This window comes from Dendrobates tinctorius, unplaced genomic scaffold (genome assembly GCF_039654945.1).
Source record: "Dendrobates tinctorius isolate UK_male_01 unplaced genomic scaffold, ASM3965494v1 ptg000151l, whole genome shotgun sequence".
NCBI classification, from domain to species: domain Eukaryota; kingdom Metazoa; phylum Chordata; class Amphibia; order Anura; family Dendrobatidae; genus Dendrobates; species Dendrobates tinctorius.
The window spans coordinates 21,945,752-21,957,945 of NW_027361818.1; the positions used below are offsets into that span (position 1 = coordinate 21,945,752).

Below are 12,194 nucleotides of genomic sequence, written 5' to 3' on the forward strand. Positions count from 1 at the left end.
CGAAATTCAACTTGCAGTTGATCTTCCATGGATCATCCAATCATCCCTAGTCACATGAAAAACGATAGAAAGCTATTTTTGGAGCTTCACTTAAATGACAAGGAAATAATCCCATCTTCTAACATGATGTTGCTGATAGGAGCAGAATAAACACAGAAGGAACTGGACACGGATTAACAAAAAAGATGTGTCGAAAATTCCTATTCCAAAAAAGAGACAGATGAATTTTGGAGCTCATTCATGTGGGTGATACTATAGCTGGCATTGAAGGAGAGCAGGATCAAGCAGGAATGAAACCATTTTTGAAACCAATGATCTTGGATATCAAAACCTTTACCTGGAAGTTCAGAAAGAGTCAGGAATATGGCAGTTTTCATGTGAATATAAAGCACAAAATATAGAAATTAGATGCTAAATGGAAGTCTCCTAAGGAAACCAGGTACTAGAGGAAAATCATCATCCAAAATAAGTTGTTGCCAAATGACAGAGTACAGGAAGACAAAAGGAACATTTCAAGAATGGAGAGATTGTGTCCCACTCTATTCACACTTAGAGGACATCTAGGAAAAGCGATATATACGCAAAGACAAATATAAAAAAAGCTGCACAAGACAAAAAACACCCCTGGTGGTGTATTACTAATGAGATTAAAATTAAAATGAAAAAATCATCTCTGCGCTGTATAGTGTGAACATGCGTGGTAATCAGTCCTATAAGATAACATCCACACTAATCCCCATCAATTGTGCAAACGTCTGCTTGATACATTGAACTGTTAAGCTGGAGTCACACATAGCAATCTCGCTAGCGATATCGCTGCTGAGTCACAACTTTTGTGACACAACAGCGATCAGCGACCGGCCCCCCTGCTGGTATCGCTGATCGCTGCAAGAAACCTCTGGACTTTTTTTCGTCACTGGTCTCCCGCTGGCCAGCACGCATCGCTGCATGTGACAGGCGGGAGATCAGCGATCAGCTGTAAAAAATAATAAAAAAAATAAAAAATATTGTTGTTCTCACTTTCCGGCGTCCCGCGCAGTCTTTGTGCCTCTCTCCACGCTCCCGGTCCCAGTGATCCTTTGCACGAATGACCGCGAGACGTCGCGCTCACGCAAGACCGTGACATTCTCGTGGTCATTCTCGCAAACGATCACTGGGACGGGAGCGTGGAGAGAGGCGGGATGGCTGCGCGGGACGTCGGAAGGTGAGAATAACAATATTTTTTATTTTAATTCTATTTTTTTTCAGGGATGGCATCAGCGCTAACGAACACAGCGCGGCATCGCTGTGCTAATCGCTGGTGAAGCTGTCTGTGTGACAGCTCACCAGCGATCACGTAGCGACTTACCAGCGATCCTGACACGTTGATATCGTTGTCGGGATCGCTGGTAAGTCGCTATGTGTGACTCCAGCTTTAGTCACACATAGGAAATTACAATAACATAATGATATAATCACATCGTACAAAAAGCATCGTACACCATGAAATAAAATTCATTATCTAATGGCCATAATTGATAAAGTGAAAATCACGGTTGGCAGGCACAGTTCATTATTTACTAAGACCAGTGGTTAATGGAGGAGTCCATATAAAAGGAATATCTCAACCCATCAGCACTGCTGGAAGACTGTCATTACAGAAGCCGAAAGGATGGAAATGGTCTCTTTATACAAGACATCAACACTAGTGACATCTATTGGAAGGAGCAACCCGGAAACTCAATAAAGACCCTTAAACCATCCTTTACATGTGACTAATGATAAAAGACAAACCAACGATTCAATTTGCAGACACAGTGTTTCTATGTTTGCCCCTCCTCAGTACAAACCACGATATCAAATTTGACTGCATAAAATGCCTCTAGCAAAAGTGAAGTAGGAATAGAAGTACAGTAGAAACACTCTTTAGGCACAAATTCAGTAATGCATACAATGTACTGAATATTTAAGGAAATCACCTGTTTTCTGTGCGGCTTTTCTAATATCTGCATTTCTCAGACTGTATATAATAGGATTGATGAATGGAGTAAACACAGTATATAGCAGAGATAGGATCTTACTTGTAGTAAGTGTTCGGCCTTTTGTTGGGACTATATAAACTATGAATATTGTCAGGTAATATATGGAGACCACAGTGAGGTGGGAGCTACAGGTGGAGAAGGCTTTCTGTCTACCGGTACTGGATGAGATCTTTATGATTGCTAAAACTATATAGGTATAAGACAATATAATGATTGTGGTTGGGATTATTAATATTGGAATACTCAGCAAATAAATCTCTAAGTGAACAATGAAGGTGTCAGAACAGGAAAGTTCTATCAAAGGGACAATATCACAGAATAAATGGTCAATGATATTATGTTCACGAAAATTAAGCTTTGCTGTTTCTATGATGTAAATTAAAATGAAAAACCATCCAAACGTCCAACAGATGACAGTCAGCATCATACAATGTCCACCCGTCATTATAGAGGTATAACGTAGGGGATTACAGATGGCCACATATCTGTCATAAGACATCACTGTCAGAAGAAGACATTCTAATGTTTCTGAGGCACCAAAAACATAAAGTTGAAAAATGCAGGTGTTAAAAGTCATGGTTCCACCATTGTTCAGTAGGATATGGAGCATGTAGGGGACAATATCGGTGGGTAACAAGATGTCACTGATGGACAGTTGTGAGATGAAGAAGTACATTGGAGTGTGGAGGTTCCTGCTGGTGGACACCAGGGTGATGATCAGGAGATTCCCACATATTGTCCCACAGTAAATCACGAGGAGAAGACAGAACAGGAAAATTCTTAAACCTTGACTGACTTGAAATCCTAAGAGATAAAATTCTGTGATCACAGTCAGATTGTTTTCCTGTGAGAAGAACAAAAAGCTGTGAGTCTCCTCTGTGTCCTTTATATGGAGCTCCTGAGATAAGCAACTGATCCAATAGACTTACAGACGTAGACAAATGGAACTCTACAAATAACGAACCATATTGATAACTTCTCACCGACACATGCTGTATTTCCCATATATCTCAAGAACATACACCGCTGTAACTGGGAATTTTATACATTACTACATCTACCGACAAAGTGTTATTTGTGGTAAATATAAGAATGTAAAACTATCACCTTTTTATAAAATAAATTTACTACTTAAATTTCAGATTTTTAGCAGCAATTTTTATGTACTAAATGATTTAACGTTTTTTAGTTTAACGTACTATAAGGCTGGTTTCACACTTGTGTTTTTTTCCCATATCTTTTACATGGGTGCGCATAGGGGTGCATACACATGTGTTTGTATGCGCATGCGTTTTTTTGTAGTGTGCGTTCGGGCGCACAAAATGTATCCTGTTGCATTTTTTTGTGCGTCCGACTTGCCCCCAAAAAACGCATGCGCACGCAATGCGTTTTTTTACAGCAAAACACCCATTAAAGTCTATGGGTGCGCATATGTGAGCATTGTAATGCGCACTTATGCGCAAAAAAACATGCATTTAAAAAAAACGCACCAAAACCCGCAAAAAACGCACACAAACGCATGATGCGTTTTTTTCATGCGTTTGTGTGCGCAAAAAGCGCACAGCAAAAAAACGAAAGTGTGAAAGTAGCGTAAGATGCACCAGACCATAAGACGCACCTCAAATTTTCAGAAGGAAAATAGGGAAAAAAAATAATGTGTCCAATGGGGGTCCGTCTTACAGTCCAAATTCAGCTTACCACGGAAGGGATCCGACACAGGTGGTGGAGTGGTCACAGGGGTTGTTTGGTGTTCCAGACTGGTGTGTAGCCTCCAGGAAATCCCATCCCAAGCTGGTGTGGTGGTGGCTCTGTGCTGGGGCAGGGGTGCTCTGCTGGGGCAGGGGGGCTGTGCTGGGGAAGGGGGCTCTGCTGTGGCTCTGTGCTGCTGTCCTGGGGCACTGTGCTGGGGTGTTGTGCTGGGGTACTGTGCTGCTGTCCAGGGGCACTGTGCAGCTGTGCAGGGGTGCTTTGCTGGTGCGCTGTGCTCGGGTGCTGTGAATGGGCACTGTGCTGGGGTGCTGTGCTCTGGTGCATGGGCACTGTGCTGGGGTGATGTGCAGGTGCACTGTGCTGCTGTGCTGGGCTGGGGTGCTGAGCAGGGGCACTGTGCTGCTGTGCTGGGCTGGGGTGCTGAGCAGGGGCACTGTGCTGCTGTGCTGGGCTGGGGTGCTGAGCAGGGGCACTGTGCTGCTGTGCTCCAGTGCAGGGGCACTGTGCTGGGGTGTTGTGCAGGGGCACTGTGCTCCGGTGCAGGGGCGGCAGCTCCGCTGGCATTTCATCAAAGACCGGAGTTTCCGCACATCTGTTGCTGCCATGCTGCCGTGGCCTCCGGGAACATGGATGCCGGAAAGATGGCCGCCGGTCTGGGCACGGCCCATGCTCAGGATCAGATCTCATCCGAGATCTCGGGAGGCAAGATTCAAATCTCGGGATGAGATCTGAAACTGAGCATGCGCTGTCCACAGACCAGCGGCCATTTTCTTGGCGTCCATGTTCCCGGATGCCACCGCAACATGGCAGCAACAGATGTGCGGGGCCTCCGGGCTTTGAGGATTGAGGAAATGCCGGCGGAGCAGCCCCATGGAGAACAGAGAGCCGCTGCCCCTGCACTGGAGCACAGCCCGCCGCCACCAACACGCCACAGAGCCACGCTGAACACGTCACCAGCCACATGAGTGAGTATATTGCGACCATAAGATGCACCCCCCACTTTCCCCCAAAATTGTTTGGGAAAAAAGTGCGTCTTATGGTCCAAAAAATACGGTTATTGAAGATACTCACACCAGATATTTCTTTGCTCCTGATACTCATTTTTAGATCAGTATTTCTCCCATTCCCTTCTGTTCTCTGGGGGTTTAGTGATAATGTCAGGCAGCAGCGTGGTCCGTGTCCAGAGGCAAGTGAGGCTCCATGATGCTTCCTTGGATATTTATGTAGAATCAGAAGACAAAGAACCTTCTACAACTCCCAGCAGATATTACTACTACAGACTTGTGAGTCTCCATTGGTCTTGTCTATGGGGGAATAAAATAAAGAAAAATAATTAACAATTTTATTTCAATGCCAATTATTTTTTTAAAGAATATATGATACAAAGTTTTTCTATAAGTGACATCATTGTTGAGTTGAAAACTTTCACAGTAACGGAAAAAGAAAAACAGGTTGGTAATAATGTATAAACTACAGAATGCATTCGCTGTTCTATTCTTGAAATGTCTGCTATTTTTTCAGTGCCGAATGAGGGGCCTTGACTAGTGTTGAGCGATACCATCCGATATCGTGAAATATCGGATCGGATTGGATCGGACCGATACCAAAAAATTAACGGGTATCGCCGATTCCAATCCCAGATGTCCCATTCAAGTCAATGGGACAGAATTATCGGAATAAACAAAAAAACACTTTCTTTCCTTGTAGGTTAATTCTACATGAAGAAAAACAACTAATAATAATGTAGAATATATTGTGGGGGGTGTAGGAGACATTAAAGGCATAGAGGTTTAGCCTAATCAAATGGAATAGCAGGAATACATTTTTTTTTTAAGACGTTCGGAGTTACAAAGATATTGACTATGTTAACCTTTTTTTTATATTTTGTCAGATATGTATGTTTCACTACTTCCATGCTCTTCACCTTCTTTTTTACTTTTCCCACACTTTCTTCTTCATCATCCTCATCAGTAGCATATTTTTCATCAACTTCTTCTTCACCTTATTCATCTTCTTCTTCTTCACCTTCTTCCTATTATTCTTTTTTTTACATTCTTCATATTGTTCATATTCGACGATTATTCTTCTTCATATTCTACTTCTTCATCTACTTTCTATCCTTCTTCTTCATCATATTTTTATTTGTGACAGGCATTCCTGTTGTTGTTATCTATAAAAGTTTGAAGATTACACCTTCCGTTCTGCCTGTCACAAAAGATTTACAACAGGATTTGTCCGCGTTCAGTTTGGCCTGCAGCAGTAGGCATTTTCCAGGGGCACCACGAGGAGGAACGGACTCACCCCCATACACTGCTTAGTCTTCTTCTGCTTATAATTTAGATAATATCTTTTGCTCTGATTTTTAGTCTTATGCTTAATGTTCTTCTGCTTTTGGTTCTTCTGATTTTTGTTCTTCTGCTTCTTGGTCTTCTGTCTCTTGTTGTTCTGCATCTTGGTGGTTGTCTTCATGTTCTTTGTCCTCTTGGTCATCTTCTTCAGGGTCATCTTTTTGGTCTTCTTCGGTGTGGTCTTCAGGGTCGTCGTCTTCAGGGTCGTCGTCAAGGAGATCCAGAGTGAGAACCAAAAACCATTTCCACAAGCTTGAACTTGGAAAAGTAGCAGAAGGTACAAGAAGGCTGAGGAACTGCCGAGAACCAGCTGGCGGTACTGGAACCCGGATCGATAGCAGAAGGAACAAGAGCAAATGGAACTAGCGTGGACCAGCTGACGGTGCTGGAACCCAGAGGGGCAGCAGAAGGAACAAGAGCCAATGGCACTACCGAGGACCAGCTGACGGTGCTAGAACCCGGTTACTAAGCAGGAGGTACCTGTGCTAGAAAGCACTACCAAGGACCAGCAGACGTTGCTGGAACTCGGATACTGAGAAGGAGGCACCTAAGCCAAAGGCACTGCCGAGAACCAGCTGACGGTGCTGGAACCCGAATGGGTAGCAGAAAGAACAAGATCAAATCGAACGAGCGAGGACCAGCTGACGGTGCTGGAACCCGGAGCGGCAGCAGAAGGAACAAGAGCCAATGGCACTACCGAGGACCAGCTGACGGTGCTGGAACCCGGTTACTAAGCAGGGGGTACCTGTGCTAAAAAGCACTACCAAGGACCAGCAGACGTTGCTGGAACTCGGATACCGAGAAGGAGGCACCCAAGCCAAAGGCACTGCCGAGAACCAGCTGACGGTACTGGAACCCAGAGGGGTAGCAGAAACTACCCCTCAAAAACAATGTTGCAAGGGCGCGAGCCGGCCGCAGTTACCAAAACCAACAGTCCTACAGGGGGTGCTTGTCCTATTGGCACTACAGAACCAGCCTTTTATTGCCAGATCCCGCAGCCCACATAGGAAGCACCTAAACTGCAGGCACCATAGACTCGGCTAACCCGACCGCAACACGACAGGACAACATTTTGGTGGCAAAGTGACGTTGACACTACCCAGAAACAGCAGGCGTGCTGGTACCAGGCTGGGTAGGAGGGAGTAGCCATGCCAAAGTCACTGCCGAGAACCAGCTGGTGGTGCTGTAACCCGGATGGGTAGCAGAAGCTACTAGAGTCAATGGAACTACCGAGAACCAGCTGACGGTGCTGGAACCCGGAGGGGCAGCAGAAGGATCAAGAGTCAATGGCACAACCGTGGACCAGCTGACGGTGCTGAAACACGGTTAATAAGCAGGAGGTATCTGTGCTACAAAGCACTACCAAGGTCCAACAAACGTTGCTGGAACTCGGATACCAAGAAGGAGGCACGTAAGCCAAAGGCACTACCGAGAACCAGCTGATGGTACTGGAACCCGGAGGGGCAGCAGAAACTACCCCTGAAAAACAACGTTGCAAGGCCGCGAACCGGCCACAGTTACCGAAACCCACAGTCCTACAAGGGGTGCTTGTAATATTGGCACTACGGAACCAGCCTTTATTACCAGAACCCGCAGCCCACATAGGAAGCACCTAAACTACAGGCACAATAGACTCGGCTAACCCGACTACAACACAACAGGACAACGTTTTGATGGCAAAGTGACTACTACTATTAGTGGGAATGTGGACAGAGCAGGAGACATTGCCGGACACACATCAGGGAATCAGCTGACGTTACTGAACCCCAGTAACACAGGAACAAATGTTAATTGTGCAGACGCCACTTTTGAGCAGCAACTGGCGGTGTTGGAGGCCAGGGAAAATACTAGAGATAGGGTGGAGCCAGAGGCCTAGTTGGAGCAAGTTTGAAATCAGTAGTAGTGTGAATGTGGAGGCAGCATTAGACATTACCGTCCAAACAGCAGGGGAGCAGCTGGCGTTACTGAACCCCGCTAACACAGGAGCTAGTGTTTTTATCTGTGCGGACGGCATTTCCGAGCAACAACTGGCGATATTGAAGCCCAGGATCAATCATGGAGCAGGCTGAGGCCTACTTGGAGCAAGTAGAAAATAGGATGTATTTTGAATGTGGAGGCGGCACTACACATTGCTGTCCACACAGCAGGGGAGCAGCTGGCGTTACTGAACCCCACTAACACAGGAGCTAGTGTTTTTCTCTGTGCGGAGGGCACTTCCCAGCAACAACTGGCGATGTTGGAGCTCAGGATCAATCATGGAGCAGGCTGAGGCCTACTTGGAGCAAGTAGAAAATAGGATGTATTTTGAATGTGGAGGCAGCACTACACATTGTCATCCACACAGCAGGGGAGCAGCTGGCGTTACTGAACCCCACTAACACAGGAGCTAGTGTTTTTCTCTGTGCGGAGGGCACTTCCCAGCAACAACTGGCGATGTTGGAGCTCAGGATCAATCATGGAGCAGGCTGAGGCCTACTTGGAGCAAGTAGAAAATAGGATGTATTTTGAATGTGGAGGCAGCACTACACATTGCCGTCCACACAGCAGGGGAGCAGCTAGCGGTACTGAACCTCACTAACACAGAAGCTAGTGTTTTTCTCTGTGCGGAGGGCACTTCCCAGCAACAACTGGCGAAGTTGGAGCTCAGGATCAATCATGGAGCAGGCTGAGGCCTACTTGGAGCAAATAGAAAATAGGATGTATTTTGAATGTGGAGGCGGCACTACACATTGCCGTCCACACAGCAGGGGAGCAGCTGGCGTTAGTGAACCCCACTAACACAGGAGCTAGTGTTTTTCTCTGTGCAGAGGGCACTTCCGAGCAACAACTGGCGATGTTGGAGCCCAGGATCAATCATGGAGCAGGCTGAGGCCTAAATTCATCAAGTTTAATATGTGTTGTAGACTACTACTGATTTTAAACGTGCTCCAATAAGGCCTCTGGCTCCACTCTGTCTCTAGTATTTCCCCAGGCCTCCAACACCGCCAGTTGCTGCTCAGAAGTGGCGTCTGCACAATCAACACTTCAATCACGTCAGCTGATCCCCTGATGTGTGTCCGGCAATGTCTCCTGCTCTGTCCACATTTCCACTAGCCAGATCTGGCTTTTACTGACAACTGCACAAATATGTTTTATTTTTTGTTATGAAATATTGTTATTTTAGTAACTGAAAAGTGGAGTGATGCTAGCTTTCTTTTGAAAATTTAAATATTTTTTTTTAATTTTTAATAATTTGTTTTTGTCCAGTCAGACGAATTTACAGTATACTATGATCACCACAGGTGCTCATTGCTTGGGTCGAGCAAATTGGAATTCTCCGGTGATCAGTCGCAGCAATGAGCCCAATGTAAGTCTATGGGAGACCTGTGCATTTTTGCCATGCCGCCTCATGGGGGTCTTTTTAAGGTCTAAATATGTTGGAAATCGATGGGATCGCTGCTCAACTGACATGGGAGCATCACGGAGAAGACCCCTGGAAGCATTTCTGACTCCTAGGTCACTGCTGTGAACAGAGTGTTATGCCACTTTTACAGGCTCACAATAAAACATACAAAAATGAAAGCAGAATTGATTTTCCTGGAAATATGTTCAGGAACATCCTTTTCAGGGTAATAATCTGTATGTAAGGCAAAGAAATAACCCAAACAAAAATGATCCTCACCACTTGGGCTATGCTCACATGTAGAGTTTTTGATGCATTTTTCATCTTTAGCATTGCTTTCAACCAAGACAAATGCATTCACTGGGAAACGTTATTTTAACATTTTACAACCTGCACATCTGAAGCTAGGCTTAAAAGATGCCTGTGGGAACTTGGTTACCAAAGACACAAGTTTCCGCATAAAGGGTAAAGTGCAAGATGCTCGTGAGATGCTGAATTCTAGAAAGCAGCAGATCAGTGTTGGAGGAAAACCAACCAAACTGATGGATGCTCTTGAAAAACTAAATTTAAAGAGGAATGCACCTGCCGTAACTATCAACTCAACCGTGGCACAAGGTTCTTCGTGTTCACCAATAAACATTACCAAGATTATCCAAATTTCACAGCTGAAAACTATTTCTTCAGGTGTAACGAACACTGTTAAAAGAATACGAATAAATGTAGTTAACCTCGAACCTGGGAAACCACAGATTTCCTCTCCAAGATACAGACGATGATGGTATTGATGACGGCTTGTAACATTCCCACATCCCCACCAAGAAGATGAAGTCCACAGCTGCCAGCACTGTGCAAAAAAGGCCAGGAATGTCTTGAAATTCATGTCTTTTGGGCAAACTTTACCTCTTACTAAAGTCGTACAGAATGAGGCATACACAGCTCCATGTCTACTCGGCCGAAGACTTTGCCACCTTTATTGAACACAAAGTCTCTAACCAATGTATCATGGACACTTTTCACAAAGGAGGCCAGTTCTTCAGTAGGGCTGACTTCAAAGAGTCTGTCTTTAGCTCTTTAGCAGGCAAAAAAATGACCGTTAATAATTTACATCCAAGAGTCACAGAGGAAGATATCATGTAGCTTCCCTGTGTGTGAGATTCCTTGAAGCGGTTCCACTAATTGAATTCTGGAGTTGCAGAGGATGTGTTTGTAAGAAAGGAAGATGCAGTTGGTGCCTACAAAAAATACAACAGATACCTAGATGGACAACTAATGAAATGCAATCTTAATTTGAATGGCAGTGTGATAACATCAGACCAGTCCAACCTTCTAAGATTAAGTGACACCCCATCAATGAAGGAAGGTGAATCTGGAAGAAACACAACCTCCTCCTCCTCCAGGGTAACTTCAAATCCTCTAGATGAGGTTGATCCTGATACTAGTTAACAAGCACTCTTTAAATACTTAGGGTCATCAGCAGTCATCCAACCAAATGCATTTAAGATTAAGCTCAAATGAGACCAACAAAAACTGGAGACTGTAATAAGAGAGATTCTCAATTCACATATGGGCCCAGAGACTCCTTAAAAAACCCTTCATTTTGCTTCTTGGGTTTTGTTTAGCTCTGATCACCAGCAGGTCATTAATATTTAAAGGAGTCTGGCATCAGAGATTGGACAATGAATTCTGCTCCCAGCATTCCCAACATGTTATTTCAAGGGAGGCTAAATGTTGAGTAACTTGTTTCAATTTCTTCAATAATTTGCTTCTACTTATAAGATAATCTTTGTTGTTTTGTAATTTTAATATCTGGATTCCTACAAATGGATATGAAGACCTGCATATTCCAGTAAATAAGGGATTACTAAGTGTCCACTGACTGTGTTCAAGACAAATACTGTAAAGTTTTATGCCTAATTAATGTTTCACACTGTCAAATCATCCAGACCTCTTCAATCGTAAGCAATACTTATCGCTCTGTGACTGCGGCTGAAGCATGGTGATATCTGTGATCTGAATACAGAGAAATGCTGAAGGGAAATAGATCACGCTAATAGTGATCTAAATACTGAGATGTGTACAGAGGAATACTGGGAGGACACAGATTATGGTTTTCTATCAGCTTCATCTTCCTATTGTAGTCATTGCGCAGTGCCATACCACAACTATCCATTTGCTCTTCCTGTACAACCCTATAATTTATTTTAAATTGATATTTATTTGGACTCCTCATTGGGAAGGGGGGTACAAGAAACCATAGTTGAACTCTGCTAACACTAAGAACATCCCTTTGCGGGGGTACACATCAACATGTGTAAACATTTTTTTATGGGCATCAAAAACATCTTTAACACAATAACGTGGCTGTTGCATCACAGACCACGATTGCCATGTCGATCTAATGGTGGTGGATGATGAGGATGAGGAGAAGGTGGAGGATAACAGAGTTCAATGGAGCCCTAAAAATGCTACAATTTTTAGCCCACAGATAAGGGAATTATCTAGCCTGTATTTCTTTAAAAAACAGCAAAAGAGTGTGAATAACTAGGCTAAGACACAGCAAAAAAAAGTTCAATGGAGCCCTAAAATATCCCCCAATTTTTAGCCCACAGATAGGTGAGGTGTGTGACGGAGATATCAGACTTTATATTATCTGGCCTGTATTTCTTTACAGCAAAATTGTGTCAATAAGTAGGCTAAGACACATGAAAAAAAATTCAATGAGGCTGAAATGGC

General features: G+C 44.2%; 1 protein-coding gene across 1 annotated transcript in view; it reads right to left on the reverse strand.

The window, feature by feature from the left end:
* Window positions 1-200: 200 nt before the first annotated feature.
* LOC141050044 (olfactory receptor 5G9-like) overlaps window positions 201-12,194 on the reverse strand; it is a 54,498-nt gene continuing 42,504 nt past the window's right edge. The window contains exons 3-5 of the mRNA XM_073546879.1: window positions 10,380-10,530; window positions 1,959-2,865; window positions 201-337 (exon numbers count right to left, since the gene is read on the reverse strand). Coding sequence (XP_073402980.1) covers window positions 201-337; window positions 1,959-2,865; window positions 10,380-10,530 — 1,195 coding nt within the window. The remainder of the gene's footprint in view (window positions 338-1,958; window positions 2,866-10,379; window positions 10,531-12,194) is intronic.